The 27,376-nt window shown below is 43.8% G+C and overlaps 1 protein-coding gene across 3 annotated transcripts in view; it reads left to right on the forward strand.

Annotated features, from left to right (window-relative positions):
* The window catches only part of znrf3 (zinc and ring finger 3), a 284,028-nt gene that overhangs the window by 185,939 nt on the left and 70,713 nt on the right, over nucleotides 1–27,376 (forward strand). For all 3 annotated transcript variants that reach the window (XM_068055192.1, XM_068055193.1, XM_068055194.1), the window contains one exon: nucleotides 11,481–11,555. In XM_068055192.1, the coding sequence (XP_067911293.1) occupies nucleotides 11,481–11,555 (75 nt within the window). The remainder of the gene's footprint in view (nucleotides 1–11,480; nucleotides 11,556–27,376) is intronic.

The following is a 27,376-nucleotide window of genomic DNA, read 5'->3' on the forward strand; positions in this document are numbered from 1 at the left end:
GTTTCTATCAGTCTCCCACGATAGCCCTGCTGAGAGACTGGCGGAATCCCTGGGGAAACGGTTAAAAGCAGTCGTCATTTTCCTTTGGCTTATGTCGGGATTCTTGTTAAAGGCCGATGGAAATTCGAAAGGAATGACATAAAATCTGCAAACAACTGTTTTTACCATTACTACAGGGGTCCTTCCAGTCTCCCATCAAAGGTACAGCAGCAGACTGGGAGAAACCCCATGGAATTTCAGAGTCATTGGGTTAGGTGTTATATCCATGTGATAGTGTAAAACAAGTTTTACATCTCTCCCCATTTCAATTCCATTGAAGTCAATTGGAATAAAAATCAGGAGAGATGTACACTGGGCTGCCAACTCACTATTGCCTGATTTACACTATGACACCAAGTGGAGATCTACCCCACTGAGTCTACATTTGGCCTAAATTTTTCCTGTGCGCCAGCCTGTGATTTTCTTCCAATTAGTCTGTTCATCTCAGATTTATACTATGCCTCAATTTAGTCAAAAACAGACTTTTTTTCATATTCGTCCTTGGGATGTGAGCATTGTTGACAAGACCAGCAATTATTACCCATCCCTAATTGTCCTTGAGAAGGTGGTGGTGAGCCATCTTCTTCAACCGCTGCAGTCCATGTGATGTGGGTACACCCACAGTGCTGTTAGGAGGGAGCTATAGGTTTTTGACCCAGTGACAGTAGAGGAACAGTGATATATATCAGGATGCTGTGTAGTTTGGAGGGGAACTTGCAGGTGGTGGTGTTCCCATGCGTCTGCTGCCCTTGTCCTTATAGGTGGTAGAGGTCATGGGTTTGTAAGGTGTTGTTGAAGGAGCCTTGGTGAGTTTCTGCAATGCATCTTGTAGATGGTACACACTGCTGCCACTGTGAGCCAGTGGTGGAGGGTGTGAATATTTAAGGTGATGGACGGGGTGCCGATCAAGCAGGCTGCTTTATCTTGGATGGTGTCAGGCTTCTTGAATGTTGTTGGAGCTGCACCCATCCAGACAAGTGGAGAGTATTCCATCACACTTCTAATTTATGAACAAACAAGCATATGAATTAGGAGCAGGAGTAGGCCACTCGGCCCTTCGAGTCTGCTCTGTCATTCAATAAGTTCATGGCTGAACTGATTACACCACATTTCCACCTACCCCTGATAACCTTCCACCCCCTTGCTGATCAAGAATCTATCTACCTCTGCCGTAAAAATATTCAGAGACTGTGCTAGCCTGTCCAATCTTTCCTCGTAAGACAGCCCGCCCATTCCAGGTATTAGTCTAGTAAACCTTCTCTGTACTACCTCCAACGCATTTACATCCTTCCTTAAATAAGGAGACTAGTACTGTACACAGTACTCCAGATGTGGTCTCACCAATGCCCTGTATAACTAAAGCATAACCTCCCTATGTTTGTATTCAATTCCCCTTGTGATAAACGATAACTTTCTATTAGCTTTCCTAATTACGTGCTGTACCTGCATACTAACCTTTTACGATTCATGCACTAGGACACCCAGATCTCTCTGCATCTCAGAGCTCGGAAATCTCTTACCACTTGTGAGACTTGTGCCTTGTAGATGGTGGACAGGCTTTGGGGAGTCAGGAGATGCGTTACTTGATGCAGAATTCCCAACCTCTTAACAGCTTTTGGAGTCACAGAATTTAGAAGGCTGGTCCAGCCAACTTAAAGAAAAAGTATATAATGTTGCATAGATGGGTCACAGGTCAGACGATCGGACAGAATATAAAGAGTAGCAAAGAATAACTAAAAGATTGATAAGGAGGGAAAAATTAGAGTACGAGAGAAAGCTAGCTAGAAATATAAAAACAGATAGTAAGAGTTTCTATAGATATTTTAAAAAGCAAGGAATTAGCAAAGTGAGTGTTGGTCCTACAGAAAATGAGTCTGGGGAATTAATGAGGCAAAATAAGGAGATGGCAGATGAATTGAACAGGTATTTTGCATCGGTCTTCACTATAGAGGTTACAAGTAACATCCCAGAAATAGCTGTAAATTAGGAAGTGGGAGGGAAGGAGGAACTCAAGAAAATTACAATCACCAGGGAAGTGGTACTGAGCAAATTGTTGGAACTGTGGACTGACAAGTCCCCGGGTCCTAATGGACTTCATCCTAGGGTTCTAAAAGAAGTTGCTGGTGAGATAGTTGATGCATTGGTTTTAATTTTCCAAAATTCCTTAGATTCAGGGAAGGTTCCATTAGATTCAAAAAGGGAGGGATTCAGAAAGCAGGAAACTACAGGCCGGTTAGCTTAACATCTGTCTTAGGGAAAATGTTAGAAGTCATTATTAAAGACGTTATAGCAGGTTACTTAGAAAAATTCAAGGTAATCAGGTAGAGTCAACATGGTTTTGTGAAAGGGAAATCATGTTTAACCAATTTATTGGAGTTCTTTGAAGAAATAACATGTGCTGTGGATAAAGGGGAACCGGTGGATGTATTGTACTTAGATTTCCAGAATGCATTTGATAAGGTGCCACATCAAAGGTTATTGCGGAAAATAAAAGCTCATAGTGTAGGGGGTAACATATTGGCATGGATAGAAGATTGGCTAGCTAACAGGAAACAGAGAGTAGGCATAGCTGGGTGATTTTCTGGTTGACAAGATGTGATTGACAAGTGGTGAGCCACAGGGATCTGTGCCGGGGCCTCAACTTTTTTACAATTTACATAAATGACTTGGATGAAGGGACCGAAGGTATGGTTGCTAAATTTGCTGATGACACAAAGATAGGTAGGAAAGTAACTTGTGAAGAGGACATGAGGAGGCTGCAAAGGGATATAGATAGGTTAAGTGAGTGGGCAAAGATCTGGCAAATGGAGTATAATGTGGGAAAATGTGAAATTGTCCATTTTGGCAGCAAGAATAAAAAAGAAGTATATTATTGAAATGGTGAGAGATTGCAGAGCTCTGAGATGCAGAGGGATCTGGGTGTCCTAGTGCATGAATCACAAAAGGTTAGTATGCTGGTTCAGCAAGTAGTTAGGAAAGCTAATACAATGTTATCGTTTATTGTGAGGGGAATTGAATACAAATGTAGGGAGGTTATGCTTCAGTTATACAGGCATTGGTGAGACCACATCTGGAGTACTGTGTACAGTATTGCTCTCCTTATTTAAGGAAGGACGGAAATGCATTAGAAGCAGTTCAGAGTAGGTATATTAGACTAATACCTGGAATGGGCGGGTTGTCTTATAAGGAAAGGTTGAACAGGATAGACTTGTATCGGTTGGAGTTTAGGAGAGTAAGAGGTGACTTGATTGAAACATATAAGATCCTGAGGGGTCTTGACAGGGTGGATGTGGAAAGGATGTTTCCCCTGGTGGGAGAATCTAGAACTAAGGGTCACTGTTTAAAAATAAGGGGTCGCCCATTTAGGACAGAGATGAGGAGAAATTTTTTCTCCAGAGGGTCGTGAGTCTTTGGAACTCTCTTCCTCAAAAGGCGGTGGAAGCAGAGTCTTTAAATATTTTTAAGGCAGAGGTAGATAGATTCTTGATAAGCAAGGGGTGGGGAGGAATATTACTGTGAATAGGTGGGAATGTGGAGTCTAGGTTATGATCAGATCAGCCATGATCTTATTGAGTGGCGGAGCAGGCTCGAGGGGCCAAGTGGTCTACTACTGCTCCTAATTCTGACGTTCGTATGGTGACCCCCCAGAATGTTGATGGTGGCGAATTCAGTGATGGTAATGCCATTGAATGTCAAGGGGAGATGGTTGGATTCTCTTTTGTTGGAGATGGTCATTGTCTGGCACTTGTGTGGCACAAATGTTACCTGCCACTTATCAGCCCAAGCCTAAATGTTGTCCAGGTCTTGCTGCATGCAGGCACGAATTGCTTCAGTATCTAAGGAGTTGCAAATGGAACTGACCATTGTACAATCATCAGCAAACATCCCACTTCTGACCATATGTTGGAGGGAAGGTCAATGATGAAGAAGATGGTTTGGCCAAGTCACGACCCTGAACAACTCTTACAGGGATGTCTTGAGGCTTAGATGATTGGCCTCCAACAACTACAACCATCTTCCCTTGTTCTAGGTATGACTCCAACCAGTGGAGAGTTTTCCTCCGATTCCCATTGACTCCAGTTTTGCTAGGGCTCCTGGATATCACATTCAGTCAAATTCTGCCTTGATGTCAAGGGCAGTCACACTCACCTCTGGCATTCAGCTCTTTTGTCCATGTTTCAACCAAGGCTGTAATGAGGGCTGGAGCTGAGTGGCCCTGGCAGAACCCGAACTGAGCATTAGTGAGCAGGTTGTTGCTGAGCAAATGTGCTTGATAGCACTTTCGATGATACCTTCCATCACTTTGCTGATTGTGAAGAGTAGACTGATTTGCTGGTTTGGACTTTTCCTGCTTTTTGAGGACAGGACATACCTGGGCAATTTTCCACATTGCTGGGTAGAAACCTGTGTTGTAGCTGTACTGGAACAGCTTGGCTTAGGGTGCAGCTAGTTCTGGAGCACAAGTCTTTAGTACTTCAGCTAGGATGTTGTCAACACAATTCTGCTGCTACTGATGGCCCACAGCATCTCATTGATGCCCAGTTTTGAGCTGCTTGATCTGTTCTGAGTCTATCCCATTTAGCGCAGTGGTAGTACCACACAACAGGACAATTTGATCATCTGGATCTTCACATTGTTTAAATCTTACCAAGAAGACCCAGAACAGTTCCACATTACAGGATCACTTTGGAAAGCCCTTCAGCTTGCTTGATCTCATCCTTCAGAATACCCACTCTACCATCTTTTCCTTACAAGTTCCAGCAGTTTTGAGTCCAGTGTCTGAAGTGTCAACCACCATTCTTGGTGACTCAGTTCAGCTGTTGATCATTATCTTGTGTAAAGAAATACTTCCTGTATTCTATCTATCATAAGCTTGCTCCTTACAACCATGAACTATCCTTATGTGTCAGCTACCTTGGACTATTTGAAAGTATTGTTCAGGGTTTACTTTATCCCATTATCAGGGTTTACTTTCTCTATCCCATTAAATATCTTGTATGACTGTATGTGGTGCCCTCTAAGACATGTCTTATCAAGGCTGAAGAGGCTTAGTTTATCCAATCATTTCTCATGGTTCCCCCTCTAACACCAGAGATCAGCCTTATTGCTCAAGCTCATTGAGCTGAAGCTTTGCAATAGAGAATGGAGTCTGAGGGAATAAGCCCAGAAAGCCAGCTGCATCAACAGTTTGTGCGGAACATTCCTGCATTAGTCTGCTGAAATCTGAGCCATATGAGCTAGGCGTTTGTATCTGGATTAAAAGATCTTCTGTACTGCTGAAGTAAGCAACACTGTTCTATTGCACAGCTCATTCTTCCCCATTTGAAGTCAGAGATTGGAGAGCAGGTGGAGGGAGGTCTACTGTGTTCTCTATCTCTTTAGACTTGAACTCGCAGTTCCGTTCCGAGTCTCATTCCATTTTGCTGTCAAGCCAATCCAACTAAAGGTCAAACTAGTCTAAATCTGGTTAGGTTGGAATAGAGATGGGTGCCATGTGATGATCTTTCTAACCCTTTGATCAAAACTGAAAGTATTACAAAGTTACTCCTTGTTGGGAGCACACAAAAGCCTTCTCTGGGTGAACTCCCATGGATCGCTGTATTGCAAATGCCCTACCCAATGTGGAACGAAAACCAACCGCTATCAAGGCAAGGAACCAAAGACAGGTTCAGCTCCATACTGAATTAATTGATCGTAGCCAGGATAGCAGTAGGAGCACTTCAGATGTCATTCACACCATCTGTATTCCAGTAGGGGAAATCAGCCTGGTTTCTTACTTCTGATCACCATAGTCATCTGACATGGAAGTTGCACCTAATTGTATATCTAATAAGGGCAGATTATGCTTGGCTGTGACATGCCCTCAGTTTACCTCTACTCGTGGCTAGGTCATATGAACATACAAATTGGGAACAGGAGTAGGCCACTCAGCCCTTCGAGCCTGCTCCACCATTCAATAAGCTAATGGCTGAACTGATTACTCCACATTTCCATCTACCCCCGATAACCTTCCACCTCCTTGCTTGTCAAGAATCTATCTACCTCTGCCTTAAAAATATTCAAAGACTCTGCTTCCACCGCCTTTTGAGGAAGAGAATTCCAAAGACTCATGACCCGCTGAGAGAAAGAATTTCTCCTCATCTCTGTCTTAAATGGGCGACCCCTTATTTTTAAACAGTGACCCCTAGTTCTAGATTCTCCCACAAGGGGAAACATCCTTTCCACATCCACCCTGTCAAGACCCCTCACGATCTCACACGTTTCAATCAAATCGCCTCTTACTCCTCTAAATTCCAGCAGATACAAACCTAGCCTGTCCAATCTTTCCTCGTAAGACAGCCTGCCCGTTCCAGGTATTAGTCTAGTAAACCTTCTCTGTCCTGTCTCCAACGCACATAAATGTCACATAAAGGTCTCACATAAATAATGGCTACTTGGACGAGGCCTACACCTCAGCATGAGTTGACGCATTAAGGAGAGAAATTAGTGAGAGTCGGGTTGGGAGGAAGCCCTCCAAACACTGTACTGTCCTCAAACAATTTGAAGCAGGAACAGACTAGAAGAGCTTTTGTGACGGGAATATTGCAAAGCTGAACATGGATAGTGCAGTCGAAGGGTTAAAGCCTCATGTCTTCATTAGAGAGATTATGTCACTGGGTGAGTTTACTCCTTGAATGAAATAAACAATCAGTAAATCAATACAGTTTACAGCAGCTGCACTATTGCAGCTGTGTTCCCATTAACAGCACCAGTGTGCTGTACACCATCCATAAATTCACTCCTCTATGTCTGTGAGAGACACAGCCTTAATACCCAGCTCTTTGAAGTTCAGAAAGAAAGTGGCAACTCCCATCTTATTCTAGGAAACCTGCCTTGTTTCCAATGTTTTTCAGTTGTTACAGTGCTCAGCAACATGTCTGCTCTTAAAAAATGCTGCTCCACAAACGTTGAGGGGAAAGAACTTTATGTCTCCATTCTGCCTGCCATCACCCAACTCCATTTGAGAAGTTGTTTTCTCATCACTTTCTAAGAGGGAAGATTTCTATTGTTTGCAATATGTTGTGAGATTATAAATGTGTGTTTGTTATCCCCAATTTAAGTAAAAGTAGGCAGTGGTAGAGGTTCGCAGCATCTGTAAAGAGAAAGGACAGGGTATGATGTCTCAGGTGTGTACCTTTTACCTCTATACTTAGAGAGGTGTACGGGCACTTTGGGGTGAGCCCTTTTTCCAAACACAATTGTAAATTATTCATTTTTGCTCAGAGGGATTTCCTGGTCTTCACTTCCCCCAGCCCCCAACCCTAACCAAAGCCCGCGACCACCTGCCTGAGATCAGGAACTTTCACTGTGGAGATTCAGAAAGAACAATCCAAAAGCAGGTTTTCAGTAGGAATGATTCAGAATTTTAAGCTGAAAAGTTGTGGCCAATGTTGATGAAAGCAGGTTATTTAACTTTGACTGTAAGCACAAAACTAAAGGATGCAAGTGTTACATGGAATTTCAGCACCAGGCCATTTGACCCAACTGTTTATGCCAGCATTTATACTCCGCAGGAATCTCCACCCACTCTAGTTAGCTCCTTTCACCCTGCACCAGCCCCCCAGCCCCCATTTCCCTGTATTCCCTTCTCCCTCATGTATGCAAGCTAAAGTAATAGACGTCAAACAAGGTTTGAGACGAGTAGGAATACTTATCCCCAGAGTCAATGGATGTCTGGAATAGGCCTGCACCTATAACAGTTACTGCTGCACCAGTGAACCCAGTAATACAGTCCCCAACGTTTATAGTAGGTGTGTTAATGTGAACGTGATTTGCTTGCTATGCACAATGGCCGGTATAACAAGGCAGCACTCTGACAGTAATCTCCTAATCTGTGTACTGAAACTAGAAAATTTACCAAGATGTTACCAGCTGCAAGTCCTTCTAACTGAGTAAAAGGTGCTTTCATTAATCGTCTTGAAACTATCAATGCAAAATTCATTGACCAATAAATACAAGCAAGCTACAAGCGATTGTTTTAAACAACATTGCATTAAATGGGATTATTTTGGTGAGAATAAATTGACTCAATTTCTGTTCAGATTTTTGTCACGTTTTAGAGTATTTCACTCATTATAGCCCCAATACAGCACACAGTCACAAGACGTGTGGAAACAATGTGAAATTGGGATACCAGAATGACATTTAAAATCAGCTGCCAAAGCTTTCTACTTTGACTGGAAAGCCGCTTTTCTTGGAGGGTTGAACAAAAAAATATGTATAGACAAGGAAAAAGACCAAAAAAGAAAGTCCTGTTTGTGATTAAAGCTGAAGCACTCTAGTTCTTCTTGATAAACTCAGCTTGTGTGATCAAAAATTCCTGGTGAGTGAGCGCAGTTCTTGCTGCCCGAAGTGGAGCACTTAAGATGCTGTCACTGGTAACTTTGAAATTGGCTTAAATGCAAGTGGATAATGGTACTTGCTTTTTGGATGACAAAAATGATTGCCTGTTTTAAATATGGACACTTTAAGTTTTGGGAGACTGCATAAAGAAAAAAAGACTTGCATTTCACAACCTCAGGGTGTCCTCTTTATTTTGTCAAGTTTTATTAATAGTAGCCCTGCCATTGACATCAGTGCAGTAAAGCAACAGGAACATATACTTGGTTGTTGCAGGTGCCAAACGACACCATGTTTTCCCAGAGCCAACAGGCTGACTAGATAAAGCCGACCTGTCGCTTTCCTATTGTTGCTGAATGGTCTACCTTCCCTTTAGGCAGTTCCTGCAAACAACCTGCGGCACAGTGGCGCAGTGGTTAGCACCGCAGCCTCACAGTTCCAGCGACCCGGGTTCAATTCTGGGTACTGCCTGTGCGGAGTTTGCAAGTTCTCCCTGTGTCTGCGTGGGTTTTTGCCGGGTGCTCCGGTTTCCTCCCACCACCAAAGACTTGCAGGTTGATAGGTAAATTGGCCATTATAAATTACCCCTAGTATAGGTAGATGGTAGGGGAAAATAGGGACAGGTGGGGATATGGTAGGAATATGGGATTAGTGTAGGATTAGTATAAATGGATGGTTGATGGTCGGCACAGACTCGGTGGGCCGAAGGGCCTGTTTCAGTGCTGTATCTCTAAATAAATAAATACTAAATAAAAACCTGCACTCAAACTGGCATTGCAATCTGCTTCCTAAAGTTGATCAGCAGTATAAACCCTATTAGAAAAAAAGGTTTAGATGAACATTTGGTTAGTAACAAGGGTGTATGTTATATGGATAAGTACAGACGGAGCTTACCAAATGCTATGTGGAATCTGAAAGCCTCTAAGCTGCTGGGACCGTGGAAGGGACATACCAAGGATGCAACTAGTGCAGGATATATAATGGTAAATACAGAACTCTGGAGTTTTAATTGATGGCAAAAAAACTGTGTGAAATCTTTCCTCAAAAGGTTCAATGAGTTGGTTAAACTCCAAAATAAGAGAGGATTCTGCATGGCCTATAGAAAGAATGGAATTGATGGGGAAAATCACCTCTTATTCTATATTTCCTTATGTTCTTGGGGCCATCACAGCTTCACAGTGCATCAGTCGTCCTGGCAGAAATTGTATTCCATGAGAGTAAATGGAGCTCTCAGCTGTGGAAAGAAGGGAACGGCTCATTGTAATGGTGGAATCCATTCTTCCAATCGTCCTCCTGGGTCTCATAGTATTAAAGCACTAAGGATCTCTCTGTAGAGCAGGCGCGTGCACGGAACTACCACAAATTGCGCGGTGGCTGAGGCAGTAAAAACATTCTTTTGACAATCTCATCTGAACAGGAAGGAGTGGTAGCACTTTATTTCCACAGGCATTTCCAAATAACATGGTGAATGTTCTGTGTTGAATTAGAAGGACTGGGTGGTATTTAAGTTGCAAGTGCAAATACTTAGTGGGGCCTACCTGCATGATCACCATGAGAAAATCTCTCTAATACCTTCATTCGTTTTATGATGCTATTTTGATATGACTAGACTGAGTGGTGCCTTGTGTTGTCAGAAACTGTAAACAGAATTTTCGATTTTTCAAATGCTTAATGTCCGATGACAAGACTGTTTGAGATAAGCAGCACAGTAGGATGTCTTAACTTTTATAGTACGAAACAGTCCTTTCCATCTTTGAGGGGAGTTGCAGACCTCACACTGAAATGGTTTCCAGACTTTTGAGTAAGTGGAAAAAAAACAAATTCCAGTGATTGATGAGTAAAAGATGTCACAAACAGATGGTTTATCCCTTGGCTGTATTTCAACACTGATTAAAAACTTTTATCTTTGAGCTCCCCCTATTCTCCCTTGGTAAATACATTGCACAGTGTGAAATTGAGACACAGACTAGACTCAATCCTGGGCCAATGCTAAGCTGGTTGATCTCAGCCAATAAAATTGGCCACAGCATCCCATTGCTTATGGAAGGTTTGTGAGGAGGGGGTGGGGTGGGTGCCGGGAAGGAGCATTAAACAGGGTCTCCCACTCCTGAATACTATCTAGTGACCCCTGGTGAAAAGAAAATTAATAAACACTTGGAATTATCACATTTCTCAGAACAATGCCAAAACATTTCATGTGAAATGGGTTACATTGAAGTGTTATTACGTAGGTAAATGAGTATTTGTGTAAACAGTGGGTGAAGACATGATTGGGCTTCCCCGACCGCACATCTAGTCACGGCACACGTGTTGAGGATGGCAAGGTACCAAAGGACGTCAGCTGCCATTGGAACCATAACCCAGCCACAAGGGAGAATACTGGGGGAGAGATTGAGGGTAACATGCTTGTAGAGATGGCATTGGGGCACCAATTTGTTCGATGGACTGGCAGAGTTAGGTTCACATATTCAGTCCTGCCCCCTGCCAACCATGGCAAATTCTGAAATGTAGCCATGGTTCTATGAGGAAGCACTGCACACAGGACCAGTGTTTCCTGAGTGGGAGGAGGGACAAGATGGATTGGAAAGCCATCCCATACCTCTCTTGTGTATCTCCTGGCATCCAGTTTCAAAGCACAATTCAAGAGACCTGCCAGCACATCACTCACTTAGTTTCTCCACCATGCATGACGTGTTATACAGGGGAGCCAGTGAGCAACATTTAAAGATGATGTGTTACTGTTAAAAATCCTAATCTTGTATCATGTTGGTGACAGTTGATGACACGTTTAACTCAGCAGTCTACCAAACCGAAGCAAGATGTATAGAAGTGCAAGTTACTTGGGGGAAGAACAGGGGAGGGAAGGAGCTTAAAAATTTATCTGCTGCATACTGTATCGCTGAAAAGTGCTCTGGCTACCTTGCCTAGAAAAATATTACTAATTGTGCTACTATACATTGTATTGGAGAAAATAACATTATTGGTGTGCTTACTGTAGTTAAACTGATTTTGTTTGTTTAAAATGTTCTTTGTACTTAGGAATCTTGCACTTGATTTTGCAGGCGAAGCGGGCAGTCCAGAGAGGAGCTACAGCTGTCATCTTTGATGTATCTGAAAACCCAGATGCCATTGACCAGGTATGGAATAGATTCTCTGTATATACCTGTACTGAGTTGGCCAGGCCCTTTTAGAGCGAAGAAGAAAAGCAGAGAATGTTACCAATAGCTTTGGTCACTATGGACCTTGTGCAATATAAAACGGATGACAGTGAATTGGTGGCCCATTTTACATCTCCGCCCATTTTCATTCTCATTGAAGTCAAATCTACCCGAGTATGTAATGGCAATATGATTTTACAAGAAATACCAGAGGATTAATGTATTTCATAGAATCATAAGAGTTACAGCACAGAACAGTCCATTTGGCCCATTGGGCCACTTCTAGCTCTGCAACTATCAACTTTTGGGCGGCACAGTGGCGCAGTGGTTAGCACTGCAGCCTCACAGCTCCAGGGACCCGGGTTCGATCCTGGGTACTGCCTGTGCGGAGTTTGCAAGTTCTCCCTGTGTCTGCGTGGGTTTCTTCCGGGTACTCCGGTTTCCTCCCACATGCCAAAGACTTGCAGGTTGATAGGTTAATTGGCCATCATAAATTGCCCCTAGTATAGGTAGGTGGTAGGGAAATATATACGGACAGGTGGGGATGTGATAGGAATACGCGATTAGTGTAGGATTAGTATAAATGGGTGGTTGATGGTCGGCACAGACTCGGTGGGCCGAAGGGCCTGTTAAAGTGCTGTATCTCTAAACTAAACTAAAAAAAAAACTAAACTCTAATCCCATTCCCCTGTCCTTGCCCTGTATTCTTTATGTACTGTCCTTTCAAATATTTCTCCAATTATCTTTTAAATTATGTTATAGTCTCTGCCTCAATAGTCACTCGTGGTAAAGTACTCCATGTTCCAATATCCCTCTGTGGGGAAAAAAAAATCCTTAGTGATAATCCTGACTTTATATTCCTTTGTAAATGAATTGCCAACCATTGAAAACAATCTTTCACTATTTACCTTTACGACATCACTAAACAGCAACCAGAGGAATCTCTACCCAAAGGAGTTACAGGTGGTTTTAAAATTATTTTTCTTTCTGCCTCTTTACTCTGGAGGTTCTGTTCTAAGTTTCTGTTTTTGCCCTTTGCACAACATTTGACTTTATCCTACCAATCGTCCCCCACCCCTCTCCCCATTGTCCCTGCCTCCTCCATCCCCATTACCCCCCTCGCTGTTTGTCACCTTAGAATTTAAGTGTGGAATTGTGAAACTTGCTTGGAGGAGGTGAAAATTAATAAACTACATCCCTCTTATGCAAAGAAACCGCCATACGTCAACCCCTAACACCAACCCAGCTGAGAATACCCAACTCAGCAAAGGCTGAGGTTCAAATTGGTGACTTTATTGATTTGCATGGCTTATGAAAAGGAGGGGGCCATTTAGGCACTTGAGTCTGTTCTGGCATTCAAATAGATCATGGCTGTTTTGTATCTTAACTCCATTTACCTGCCTTGGTTCTGTAACCCTTAATAGCCTTGCCTTACAAAAGTCGATCAATCCCGGTTTCAAAATTGTGAATTCACACCCCCCCCCGTCCCCCCCGACCAGCCTCAACAGCTTTTTGGGGGAGAGGGTTCCAGATTTTCATTACCCTTTACGTGAAGAAGTGCTTTCTGACATCGCACCTGAATGGCCTAGTTCTAATTTTAAGATTATGTCCACTTGTTCTAGACTCCCCCAACCAGAGGCAGTAGTTTCTTTTTATTCTATAAACTGCTTTGATCATCTTAAATGCCTCAACTAGATCACCCCGTAATATTTTATATTCAAGGGAATACAAGCCAAGTCTATGCAACCTGGCCTCATAATTTAATCATAATAGCCCTGGTCTGGCTAAAATTCTGCCTTAGTGTCTCACCAGTCAGTGCTTTACTGATTTAAGTCTTTGAGAGGGGAGTTTTGTCCTTTAATTGTTTTGGGTAATTTTGAAAAGTCTTAGTTTATAAAGAATTACCTTTTTACATCGCTGCCTATTTAGAAAATTCCACGTACTGTTTATTTATCATCTTCAAAGGCCACCATGCTGTCAAGCCATGTAGCTGCTGCCAATTTTTAGCTCCTTTATTGCCCATATTTAAATTTACTCTTCAAAATACAGGCTGTAGTGGTAGACATGCAAGAGGCCAGCATTTGAATAGAAAATACGTTGTATGTGGATAGTCAAAACGTTCTACAGGGACTTCTAAGTATTTAATACATTATACATACAAAAAAATTTGGAGCCTGTGGTGCTTTGAGATGTCAAAGGTATTAACAAATGGGGGAAAGAAAGCCAGTCATTGCAAACTCTGTTTCTTCTGACCTGAAGCTGGAAACTTATAATCCACAAACCTGACCTCAGCATGTCCCTATTTTCAGCAGTGGAACTTTGTGGCCTAAAAAGGGATCCGCCAATTTAAGCACATCCGCACGTTAGTAACAGAATGCATTGTTCATTTCATAACGCTTTTAATACTATAAAACGCACATCCCCTGACTTGCTATGCCATTGGAGACCCTACAAACTAAGGCATAGATTAACATCAACCAACTCCTACAATGAACATAACAGTTTTTAAACTCCACAAAGGACTACCCCACTCCCCACCAGCCTCCCCCTTCTTCCCCCAACCAAGAATGCTACGTAGCAACTGCCCCCTTGGTCAAAGAATTTTATTGTTGAGATAAAATAAAAATTGCGTGGTCCTTTGAAAATGAAGAACTTTATTAACAGATTATTAAAGGGTGCTGGGCTTTATTGAAGGCCCTTTATCCAAAGGCATATTGCATTCTTACAGGTGTACATCACCTAGGGGTATATTTTCCTCAGTTTGCCCATATTAGCAATAACTCAGGCATAGGAACTAAGGACAGGAGTAGGACATTCAACTCCTCCAGCCTCTTCTGCCTTTCAATATGATTATGGCTAATGTGTATCTTACCTCCATTTACCTGCCTTGGTTTCATAACATTAAATGCCCTTGGATTCCTGGTGACCCACTAAAAACAGGGTCCCTAAGTCAGGATAAAGGAGACAGATTTAGCAGGGTAAATGTGAGAGACCAATTCGTGGACAAGTCTTTTAGAATCCAAATTAACAACAAGACCACTATAAAAGCTGTTTTACATCCTGTCGAAAGTGACATTTTAGGTCCGATTCTATATCCAGGCCTTTGCCTGGAGGGGTAGCTGGGCAATTCTGAGCCTGCAGTGTCCGATTCTTCATCCATCCACTAATTTAAATGGGCAGAAAGGCAGGAAATGTGGGCCCCATGATTTCCTCTCTTGACAGCCAGAAGCCCCCACCCTAGGACTAGGTCACTGTGGGAGTGCATGTGTAATGGATTGATTCTGACACTCTTTGATGCTGCTGCCTTTAGTTTTTTATGATTTAAATGGATTTCTAAAGTCCTGCCTCTGTCGCCTGTTCTGCCTCCTCAACCATCTTTTTAACTTTCAGGAATTCAGACCGTTCCTGTACAGTGCTAGTGCAAACCCTAATTTATAAGGTACAAATTTAGTGGAGTAAATAGAGAGAAACTGTTTCCAATGGTTGAAGGGTGGTGAACCAGAGGTCTCAAAATTAAGGTGATTGGCAAAAGAACTTCTGGAAAAACTTTTTTTTATGCGAGTGATTAGTGTCTGGAATGCAGTGCCTGTTAGGGTGGTGGAAACAAATTCAGTAGTAGGCTGCAAAAGGGAATTGGATAAATACTAGGAGAAAAAAATTGATGGGATATGGGGAAAGAGCAGGCAGAATAGGGTTAAGAGATTGCTCTTTGAAAGAGCCAGCACAGACTTGATGGGCTGAATTACCTCCTACTCTGCTGTGCTGTTCTATGATTCTGTAAGAATCGACGCATCTTATTGCTGAAGAATGACCCGTGCTGAAAAATCAATCATTAAACACTCAGAATTGAGGTGGGAGGCACACTTTTATACATTGTAAGAAGCTGAGCTTTTTTTTTTCACTTCACTTTAGAAAGTATGCAGATCAACTAAAACAAGAAAGAGGGAGAGTTGGAGTTTATTGTGGGGGAGGTGGATAAAGGAGTTTCACAATTTTGTGGAAGATTATTACTTTGCAGATAGTTGGAACTCTTGATTTACTAGCTCTATAAAAGGAAGAGAGACTTTATTCATACAGCACCTTCCACAACCTCGGGATGTCCTAAAGCAATTTACAGCCAATGACATATTTTGTTTTGAAGTGTAGTCACTGTTGCAATGTAGGAAACGTGGCAGAAAGCTAGTGCACAGGAAGCTCCCACAAGCAGCAACGTGATAAAGAGCATATGATCTCTTTTTTTTAAGTGATTTTGGTTGAGGAATAAACATTGGTCCATTTACCAGGGGGAACCCCCCTGCTCCTTTGCAAAAAAGGAACATGGGATCTTTTATGTCCACCCGAGAGGGCCTCAATTTAATATTTCATCCAAAAGATGGCATCTCCAACAGCGCGACACTCCTTCACTGAAGTGTCCGCATAGATTTTGCACGCAAGTTTCTAGAATGGGACTTGCACCAACAACCTTCAGACTCGGGTGAGACTGCTACCAACTGAGAATATGTAATCGGGAGTGATTTTGAAAGTAGTCCCCCCGCCTCCTCAGCAGCCCCCACTTGTTCATTAACCTGTGTGATTAATGAAGAGGCTTTGATGATCCTTCGAACAATAAAAATGCAGTGAAAGCTGCCATCACCCTCCAGCCAGTACTGCAGATATCAAACCCAACACAAAGGCTGATTCTGGATCTCAGAAATACAATACGGAGATGTTTTACGATCATGGGCAACGGGAGAAAAACAACAGTTATTTAGCGCAATTTAATCCTTTCCCATGGAGCAACAATGTGGTTGTGGAACTAGGCTCAGTAGCAACTTTGCACCACTGAACAACAGCATGAAAGATACCCCACCAGTGCTAATTAAAGGGACCATCAACTACTTGCAGGTTAGTTGCTGGTTGATTTCCTCTGGCTGTTGCTACAATTCTGCAAGTGTTTGGTGCTTTCCATAATTGCTTCAAGTTGCAAAAGTCTACACAGAGTGGCATAGCACTAAAGGACCTTTTGCTGACTTCAACTTTTCTGTACAAACTAGTTGCTCCAAGCCATGGGTGGCCCAGTAGGGCTTCCTCTTGGCTTTGAGAATGGTTGGGTGAAGGAGCAGAAGCCATGCAGAGCAGGACAAGCCGCTGGGAGAGCAAGGAAGAGGTGAGGGAGCAGGGGTCTCAGCAGGAGGCCATATCTGCATGGGGTTTGAAGGGAGCAGATCTATTAGAGAGCAGTTTGCAGGAATTCTGTGAGTCTAAGATGGCAGCAGTCTGAGTTTCCATTGCCGCAAGCCAAGATAGCTTGTCAGTCGTCTGAACTTCCACTGCAGCACTCAGACATTGGGTGGATGCAGCTCATGCTCAAATTGAAACTGAGACATCTGCCATCGGATGCTGCATCATGGTTGGTTCAAGTGTGCTTCTGAAGCTGGCCACCATAGTGGAAAGGATGGACTCCAAACTCTGCGCAAAGCCCTGTACCAAGTTGATGCTGAACTCCTCCATGCTTCTAGACATCGAATGCAGCCTTTCTGGCAGGCTTCCAAATCCAACAAGCATTTCCTTGTGTACACCCATCAAAGTCCTCACCTATGCAGCAGAACTCATGTGTGACCTCCCCCTCCAGTGAGCTGGCACCTGCACTATCCCTGCCCCCAGCCCTGGTTACAGCACACTCATGCCTGATGTCTCACCACATGCAGATCCCGTCTCTCTGCTATCCTTTAGGATACACGCTGTGTCAGTATCCAAGCTGCCGCCTTCAGTATGAAACTAAGTGACAATGAGTCTTCATCATCACTCTCTTCTTGGTGGTTCTTCACTGCCTGGCCAGATTGTGCTTCTTGGGTATCTGAAAGGCACAAAGAAAGGTTGTGGTGAGGGGAGGGGATGAAAGTAAGAGGTTACATAATCTGCAGCTTGTACGTCAGAAAAGAGTTATGGGATGATGAGGGAAGTGGGATTTGAGATGAAAGTTTAGGTGCCGAGGATAGTATCATTGCTTTATTCTTTCGTGGGATATGGGCGTCGCTGGCAAGGACAGCATTTGTTGCCCATCTCTAATTGTTCTTGACAACTAAGTGGCTTGCTAGGCCATTTCAGAGGGCAGTTAAGAATCAACCACATCTTCAATGGCTTCAGCCTCACTGCTGGCTACAGCCTCACCAATGAGAGTCCCAATAATGGCCAGTACCGTCTCCTCCATGTTGGGACGTGCGCACAGGGCTGCCCTCTCCTGTTAGTTCCTGCTGCCTCTGGTTGTGAGCCATCTTGTCCTGCAAGAGAGAGGGAAACATCTCAATGAGTGTCGTGCAATCTGTTTGAGCAATGTGGCTGTCATGGTTAAATAGTTAGCAGTGTCTACAAGCTGCGTGATATGGGTGCGGGGCTTGCAGTAGTGCTACGTGTGTCAAGGTGAGGTGAAGCATATGAATGTTAGGTATGAGTCCTGATTGATGCAGATTGTTGTTCAGTGAGTAAGGGGTGGGGGGATGGGTGTGGTGATTTGAGCAGTGTGTGAGGCTAGTGGTGCTGTTAAGTGGGATATGGCATTTGAAGATGCGTTCACTGACCTTAACCACTTGTGTGCGGTCATTGAATTTCTTGTGCGCTACATTCAGGACCTCAGGACTAGGTTCCTTTTATTGACTTCCATGGTTATCTGCTTTCACTGCCTTTTGACGTGATGTTGTAGGGCCTCCTCACCCACTATGGATGTACTTTTTTAAAATATTTGTTCGTGGGATATGGGCGTCGCTGGCCAGGCCAGCATTTATTGCCCATCCCTAATTGCCCTTAAGAAGGTGGTGGTGAGCTGCCTTCTTGAACCGCTGTGGTGTCAGTACACCAACAGTGCTATTAGGAAGGGATTTCCAGGATTTTGACCCAGCGACAGTGAAGGAACGACAATACAGTTCCAAGTCAGGCTGGTGTGTTGCTTGGAGGGGAACTTGCAGGTGGTGGTGTTACCATGCATCTGCTGCCCTTGTCCTTCTAGGTGATAGAGGCCGTGGATTTGGAAAGTGCTGTCGAAGGAGACTTGGTGAGTTGCTGCAGTGCATCTTGTAGATGGTACACATTGCAGCCACTGTCTGTCAGCGGTGAAGGGAGTGAATGTTGAACGTGGTGGATGGGATACCAGTCCATTGGGCTGCTTTGTCCTGGATGGTGTCAAGCTTCTGTAGTATAAGGGTCTGAAAGGGTTAATGTTTGAGACAGTGAGTGTAACCCCTCCGTGACAGCAAAATACAACAGTGGCTACAGGACATCTCTCCTTTCTAACTCCTCCATCAAGACCTCCAGTGCAATGCCGGAAAGCCTTGGACTCTGCTCTCTCCCATGTTGTGCCATTCCTCAATGTCTCCCAGGTCAGATTCACTTCCGGCACGACTCTGAACACTTGTTCCAGCTATAATGCAGCTTCCCTTTAAGAGTTGTAGGCTAGCTTTAAGAAGCTAAGAAGATTCTGGGCCCCTGGATGCAGCTAATAAACAGTACGGTCCCTGCATTTCAAACAATGGGTATGGGTTAATTGCACATTGTGATCCTTGTGCCTGTTTTCGGGGACTATCCAATTTAGCACCCTGTGTCTTTTAGAGTGGCTTAGAAGGTATTTGACCGCTGTGCTTGATCCTGGGTAAGCAGCAGTTTTCTGAGTTAATGCAACAGCAGCAGTCTGCTCATCATCACATCTGTAGAACAGTAACTGTTTACAGCAAGCTGCCTCCCAAACAGTTGACATCTCCATCTAGGGAATTCACCTCTGAATCAGTTTCCTTTCGGTAATAGTTCTAACCTCCTGCCATCACAAGTTACTGTAATAGCATTGTGGCAGTGCACTGTGACACCTTTGCACGTCAATGGTACAGAATTGGCTATGAAATGCTGCGGAACATCCTGAAGTTGTGAAGGATGCTGTATAAATGCGGGTCTTTCTTCCCTTGAACCTTGTGTACAGCTAGGTTATGAAACAATGAGTTTCCAGACATGACTACAAGGGATGAGTTTCTCAAACGGCTTGCATAGAGACATTGCAAATGCATTTGTGAGGGCTTCCTGTGTTCAGCATTTTGATCGAGACTCAAAACCTAGGGGTAGATTTGATAGTGTAAAATGGCTCATAACGATTTTTATTTCCATTGACTTCAACAAATCGGGAGAGATTAAAAAGGGGCTTCCAACTCGCAATCACCCATCTTACACTATCACACAGGGTTAATATCTATTATTTATCTATATCACATGCTTTTCCTGTAAAGTTTCACGCTGACTTCCTGTAACCCTATCCCTGTCACACTTTGTTTTTTGCACCCCTGTAAAGTAACATATTCTCTAACTCACCATGAGCTACACCTCAGGGTTTCTGCAAATATAGATAGATAAGAAGAGCGGGGATACAGTACTGTGAAGCTGGTGGGAACAATTTAACTCTATCTGTACTTCTTCCTGGTGTCAATGGCGTCAAATGGCAGACATTTTAAACATGAATTATTGATCCAGATTCATAATTTCAGCATTATCAATTGTTTTCGATTGGAGTGATAATTTCCCTCATAAGTCACATCAGTCAGGAGCAGTGAATATGTGTGGTTATATTTTCTCTTTTAAAGAACCACTTGCTGTACACACCCTGCAATATTGCATTGCATCCACTAATTCAATGCCAGTACATAGGCCCAGTCATAGGCCCAGCTTTCTCTTTAAGCCTGATTGGCAGTGATTTTGGTTAGTGTCAGCTATGGCTCAGTTAACAGCACTCTTGCCTCTGAGTCAGAATGTTTTGGTTCAAGCTCCATTCCAGAGACTTGAGCAGAGAATCTAGGCTCCAGTGCAGTACTGAGGGAATGCTGCATAGTTGAAGGCACCATCTCTTGGATGAGACCTTAAAATGAGGCCCTGCCTTCCCCATCAGTTGGGCGTAAAAGATCCCATGGCACTATTCAGAGAAGAGCAGAGGAGTTCTGCCCAGTGTCCTGGCAAATAGTTATTCGTCAGTGATATCTAAAAATAAATTATCTGGTCATTATCACATTACTGTTTGTGGGAGCTTGCTGTCCATGATTTGGCTGCTGCGTTTCCTATGTTACAGCAGTGACTACACTTTGATAGTGCGCCATTGGCTGTAAAGCATAAATCCAAGTCCTTTCTTTTTTCTTTTGTATTCCTTGTTGGGAATGTTCTTTTTTTCCTGTTAATAAGGAATGAAATTTCCCTCAGTAAAAGCAGGAGCATGTCTGCATTCAATGTGCCCAAGAACAAAAGTGCATTTTCACAAATCGCGCATTTAAAAGGAGCTCATTCCCACGATTGCTTTAGCAGGTCATCAGTGCAGAGGGAAACAGACACTTTCCTGTTATTGCTTCAAGAAGGAACTGACCCAACATCACCATTGGTGTAAATTAGAGTAATCTAGTAGCTACATTTTATGCATCCTTCAGCAAAAAGCAGAACAAATTGTATAAATTAATCCAAGTTATTTATAATAAACTTTAGGACTGAAGAGTAGCCCTAGAATTTAGGGTATCTCTCCAATCCTGGACGAATGTTTCCAGCTCCATGCTTACGTGGAGATCTCTCTAAGTCACTTCTCAGCTTTTTGCCTCCTGATTGTCTCTGCTCTTCTAAAACAAACTCATGCTGAGCTCCAGTTCCCCTGGTGCTATCCCTTGCTCGGTAGCTTGCTGAAGTGGCTTTTGTCAAGTCTGACCCTAGGCAATGATTGGTGGCGTCCTATTTGAGCATTAGAGGTGGTATCGCAGCCAAAGTGGGTCCTACCCTCCATGTTACAAACTCACAGGACAACAGTCTTGCTTGTACTGTGTCTTTTTTGAACTGAATTTGTGATGGCTGCCTGCAGTACGTGCCTCATGGTAGAGGTCACATGACTAAGGCAAGCCAGGAGGCACATTAGTACAATATTGCATTTCTATCTCAAACACCCCCTTTTCATACAAAAAAAAACTTGCATGCATTATTATTTACACTTGAGTTACCGAAGTTACCCACTATGTACACAACTGTTCTCATGCATTAGCAGTCTGTTATTCTCGTTAGTCTCTACACATGCATTGCACACATAGGGCTGGATTCAATGAGCAGATCTGCAGTGAGCTCAAAAAAATAGCAGCCTGCCCGTGCGGGCTGAATGCTAAAAAGCCGCCACGATCTTAAGATTTTTAAAGGGCAATCAGCCCTGCCGGGAAATTTAAGTTTTTAAACAGATATCCCCCAGAATTACATAACTAAAGTTCCAATGCCCTTCTCCCACCCCCCCCTCAATAACAGTTACATTAACTATTTGCCCTATTCCCCCCTCCCACAAACACTTACCTTTAACATCTGACCTTCACCCACCCCCCCCCAAAGTTTAAAGTACAACCGTTCCCACCATCCCCTACACCTGATGTTTATTTGACGCCCCCCCCTCCACCCCGACACTGATAAACTTACCTCCTCCCCTCTGGCCACCAGTGTCACGCCTCGTTTCCCTGGACGGGGATCTGAAGGCGCAGAAGTGCCCCTTAAGCTCACGGGTGAGTATATTTCAATTGATTTAAATATTCAAATTGTGGTCCCCTTGCCCAGCGGCTGGGGGGCCGCCACAAGGCTCGGCCGGGCCCTGCCGATGTCGAGGTCCATGGTGGGCCTCATCCGGAGCCATCTTCAGGACCCTCCCACCACAGTCATGATGTCGAGGGCTGCTTAAAATATAGTCTTTGAATTATTACTGGATCCTACCCTCACCTGGCATTCACATGTAGAGCACTGTCCAACAGGGCTCACTGGACAATGAGAGGCGTTGGGGAACAGGGAGGGGATCCCTGGCCAAGTTTTCCTATCTCCATCCCATGCCACTAGGACCAACTGCGACTCAGCACAGAACAGGGATCGAACCCAGGGATCTTTCCCAGTCCCTAGTTTTAGCCGTTGGAGGTGCTTCGTATTTGAAAGTTCTCAGCTTGGCTGTAGGTGTTGGCCTGTTACACAAACGAACGCCCCAGAAAGCAAACATCTATTACATTTGCAAACGTTTCCCTTTTGTGTTTCTTAGGATATTAGATAGGAATGCGCAGCACTGAAAAGAGGCTAAGGGCTGTCCACATCGCCAATCACAAAAGATCAAAAAAGAGACCAAACACCACTCTTGTCTCTCAGACCCCCTCAATCTCTGACCTAGGAATGTACAGGACTGCAAGAAACCATGGAGTCTGCACATTCCTCTGTGCACTTCTTTGGCTGCTTTGTCAGACTCAAAGTTGAAAAGCCCTCCACCCCTCCAGGTAAACACTGGTATTGCTGTCTGGGCAGGAATGGTAAATGTTGAAGGGAACAGTTTGAACTAGTCAAAGACCCAGGGCTAAATTACAATGAGCAGTTGAAAATTAATAAAAGATTTATAGCTAAGCCCAAGAACTATCATTAACTCCAGTGTCTTTGATGTTACGGATGGGAAAAATGCTTTCAGTTTCTAAGAAAAGGAAACGATAGATAAGGCTCATTGGTTTTGTTACTATGTTAACATATACCTGTTCACCAAAGAATGACTGTTACTGGAATTTAAGTCAGTTTACACAGGATTTCAACGATTAAGCCTTTCTTCGCGGAGCTGGTTTGGTGTTTCTGTATGGGAATGATTTAATCATGTCCCTCTGAATTGGCTAACTTATTTGTTCTTTAAAACAGTGAGTCAGAGGCATGCTAGGAGGAGGTGTTTAGGTATTGAGATTATGCTATGTAGTGTATTTATTCTAATCCTTTGTCTGTTATTTGTCTGTTAGAAGTGCTAACCTGTATAAAATAATTTACAAAGGACCTGTGGAGGGGGAAGGGTGAGGGATCCGGGACTGGGAGCCATGCATTGGGTGGCAAAGGGTCAGAGTATTTCTGTGGGACTAGGATGTACTCTGGTCGCCCATCTGAAGTCTCCTTATCAAGATGGCAGTGGCTGAAGCGCCAGCTCAAACAGGACAGCAAGTGACCCAGTGCCATTTTCAGGGCCTGTTTATGCCAGGCAGTGGCAGTGAAAATTAACTTCACCCTCTCCTTGTCTGTATACAAATCTTTTATGAGGATCGGGAAGCATTAACCTGCTCATTGAAGGGTGGTGCCATCATGAAAACATTTGGCAAATCTTTTGGGACAGGAGTCCCTAGCATCATTTTTCTAAGATTCATATTGGGTGCAATGATAGAACAAAACATTTCAACTTAATTTACATATTGCATCAGGAATCTATAGCTTCGATACAATAGGTTTGGCAGGTACATCAAACATGGAGTGTGTCCCCTCTACAAATTATACAAGCCCACTTTTCATCACCTGATTTAGAAAGGCACCATTTGTGGACGTTTCTGTCATCCGAAGTGCCCTGCTGTAACATTCTATGGTATATAGCTGTGAGGTGTGAGTTTGTATATTGAATGCATTGAGCGCAGTAGCCTCGCTGTCTGTGTCACCCTGTTTAAATGACCCCAAGCATCCTTATCTGACAGCAACTTATCTTTTCTTGTGGTAGTATAAACAATAGCAAACCTGCCTGATTTTCTTTCCCATTGATGTCAATCAGGTGTAGGGCAGGTTGCAGGTTCACTATCGCCTACAACCGATTTCATCTCGTGCATGTTTTATAGAAATTTATCTTGGGCAATATTGCAAAATGGGAAGTATCTCATTGTATGCATTTAAGGGAACGCTTGATTAGCAGTCAAGGGAAATATGAATAGAAGAATTTGCTGATGGGGTTAGATGAAAAGGGGTGGGTGAGGCTCATGTGGAGCATAACTGCCGGCATGCACAGCTTGGGCTGATTGACCTGTTTCTGTGCTGCAGATTCGATGTAAACCTGTGTAATTTTCCTGGGCCTTGCTGATTGTGATTGAAACTATGTTTAAAAGTGGAAATGCTGAGCTGATTCTTCAAATCTAGCAATGGGAAATGAGAGCTGCAGCTTGCAAAAGATGGAAGCATCAGTCCCAAGGGTTGACCCATATGGGGGTCAGTGACCTCTTTGAGCAGGTCCACATCGGTAATTCCGGTGAAAGGGTGAAAACAGCCGCCAACTGGGTCCTGTGCTAATAAGATACACCTCTTTGAAAGTCTGGATTTGGAATGCATATTTTGGTCCTAATTACCCTAATTTGAACTTGCTTGGAGGTGTTAAACCAGAAACTTGCAGCTTTCGCATTAAAGTGCTAATTTAGAAGCAGTTTTTGTGCAGCAGTAAATGTGGGCTCTGTGCACCCACTTCCGCAGCAAGTGCAGAGTGCGCTGGCTGACACACAGTGACAGGTTTCACAATGCCTCGGACCAGGTGAGAGGCTGCACAGATTCTTGGATGCGGCACTGGAGGTCCCGGTGGCGGAGGTCTGGAGAAGTGAAGTCCTCTACCCACAGGGGGGAAGGAATCCACCTCGCTCTCCTGCCCCACTCTCTTCCAGCAGCTGGTGCTGCTTTGCCTGGCCTCATGTCCTCCTCCCATTTGTCATCCAGACAAAGGAGGACCCCTAGCAATATGCCCATGACCAAGCACTTCCTTCCTCCTGGTGACTCCCACAAGGTGAGAAATAAGGTAGAGTAGCACAGCACTTATTCTTTCTAGGTGAAGTCCTCAGAGAATTTCCAGAAGAAATGTTGATAGTGCATTGGTGAAGTCTTGACAAAGTGTCCCAGAAAGTCTCTGATGTGTTTCAAAACTACTCTTCAAACCTCTAGCCATAAGTGAGTATTACAAAGGTTCTATTCCTTTAAGTAGCACTCAGCAATGACTTGTTTACTCCCCAATCAGCTGGTCACTGTTAGGAGAGGATGTAATGTCAAGTGCTATCCACCCAAATGCCGTGCATCCTCATTTGTGCGTGCAGGCAAGTTTCAGAGGCCCTTTAACAATCCGCCGGGCAGCCATTCCTAGCGCAAGATTCAATTGCTTCATCAAGATGTTGTCTTCCCTAAATAAGGGCTAAAGCTGTGTTTCAGTGCAGGCTAAACCTGCATGTCAACTCAGGACCCTATCTTGGCCACCTCAGAGGCACTTTAGCACCGGAAGGAGCTGTAGGAAATTGCACCCCCAGGATCACTCAAATGCAGATTAGATAGATTTCCTTTAGAAAATCACATTTTGGGATGCAGTACATGAGAAATTTGAGACGTGGCATGTGGTAAGTATAACATGCTTGGGAGGAACAGGTGACTTTGGGCCTATGTTTCCTAAAGTTCTTTTTAGAATTAGAACATTACAAGAATTAGAACATTACAGCGCAGTACAGGCCCTTCGGCCCTCGATGTTGCGCGACCTGTGAAACCATCTGACCTACACTATTCCATTTTCATCCATATGTCTATCCAATGACCACTTAAATGCCCTTAAAGTTGGCGAGTCTACTACTGTTGCAGGCAGGACGTTCCACGCCCCTACTACTCTCTGAGTAAAGAAACTACCTCTGACATCTGTCCTATATCTATCACCCCTCAACTTAAAGCTATGTCCCCTCGTGTTTGCCATCACCATCCGAGGAAAAAGACTCTCACTATCCACCCTATCTAACCCTCTGATTATCTTATATGTCTCTATTAAGTCACCTCTCCTCCTCCTTCTCTCCAACGAAAACAACCTCAAGTCCCTCAGCCTTTCCTCGTAAGACCTTCCCTCCATACCAGGCAACATCCTAGTAAATCTCCTCTGCACCCTTTCCATAGCTTCCACATCCTTCCTATAATGCGGTGACCAAAACTGCACGCAATACTCCAGGTGCGGTCTCACCAGAGTTTTGTACAGCTGCAGCATGACCTCGTGGCTCCGAAACTTGATCCCCCTACTAATAAAAGCTAACACACCATATGCCTTCTTAACAGCCCTATTAACCTGGGTAGCAACCTTCAGGGATTTATGCACCTGGACACCAAGATCTCTCTGTTCATCTACACTACCAAGAATCTTCCCATTAGCCCAGTACTCTGCATTCCTGTTACTCCTTCCAAAGTGAATCACCTCGCACTTTTCCGCATTAAACTCCATTTGCCATCTCTCAGCCCAGCTCTGCAGCCTATCTATGTCCCTCTGTACCCTACAACATCCTTCGGCACTATCCACAACTCCACCGACCTTAGTGTCAACCACAAATTTACTAACCCACCCTTCTACACCCTCATCCAGGTCATTTATAAAAATGACAAACAGCAGTGGCCCCAAAACAGATCCTTGCGGTACACCACTAGTAACTAAACTCCAGGATGAACATTTGCCATCAGCCACCGCCCTCTGTCTTCTTTCAGCTAGCCAATTTCTGATCCAAAGCTCTAAATCACCTTCAACCCCATACTTCCGTATTTTCTGCAATAGCCTACCGTGGGGAACCTTATCAAACGCCTTACTGAAATCCATATACACCACATCCACTGCTTTACCCTCATCCACCTGTTTGGTCACCTTCTCGAAAAACTCAATAAGGTTTGTGAGGCACGACCTACCCGTCACAAAACCGTGCTGACTATCGCTAATGAACTTATTCTTTTCAAGATGATTATAAATCCTTTTCCAACATTTTACCCACAACCGAAGTAAGGCTCACAGGTCTATAATTACCAGGGCTGTCTCTACTCCCCTTCTTGAACAAGGGGACAACATTTGCTATCCTCCAGTCTTCCGGCACTATTCCTGTCGACAATGACGACATAAAGATCAAGGACAAAGGCTCTGCAATCTCCTCCCTAGCTTCCCAGAGAATCCTAGGATATATCCCATCTGGCCCAGGGGACTCATCTATTTTCACACTTTCCAAAATTGATAACACCTCCTCCTTGTGAACCTCAATCCCATCTAG

Source organism: Heterodontus francisci, chromosome 23 (assembly GCF_036365525.1).
Source record: "Heterodontus francisci isolate sHetFra1 chromosome 23, sHetFra1.hap1, whole genome shotgun sequence".
Taxonomy (NCBI): Eukaryota; Metazoa; Chordata; class Chondrichthyes; order Heterodontiformes; family Heterodontidae; genus Heterodontus; species Heterodontus francisci.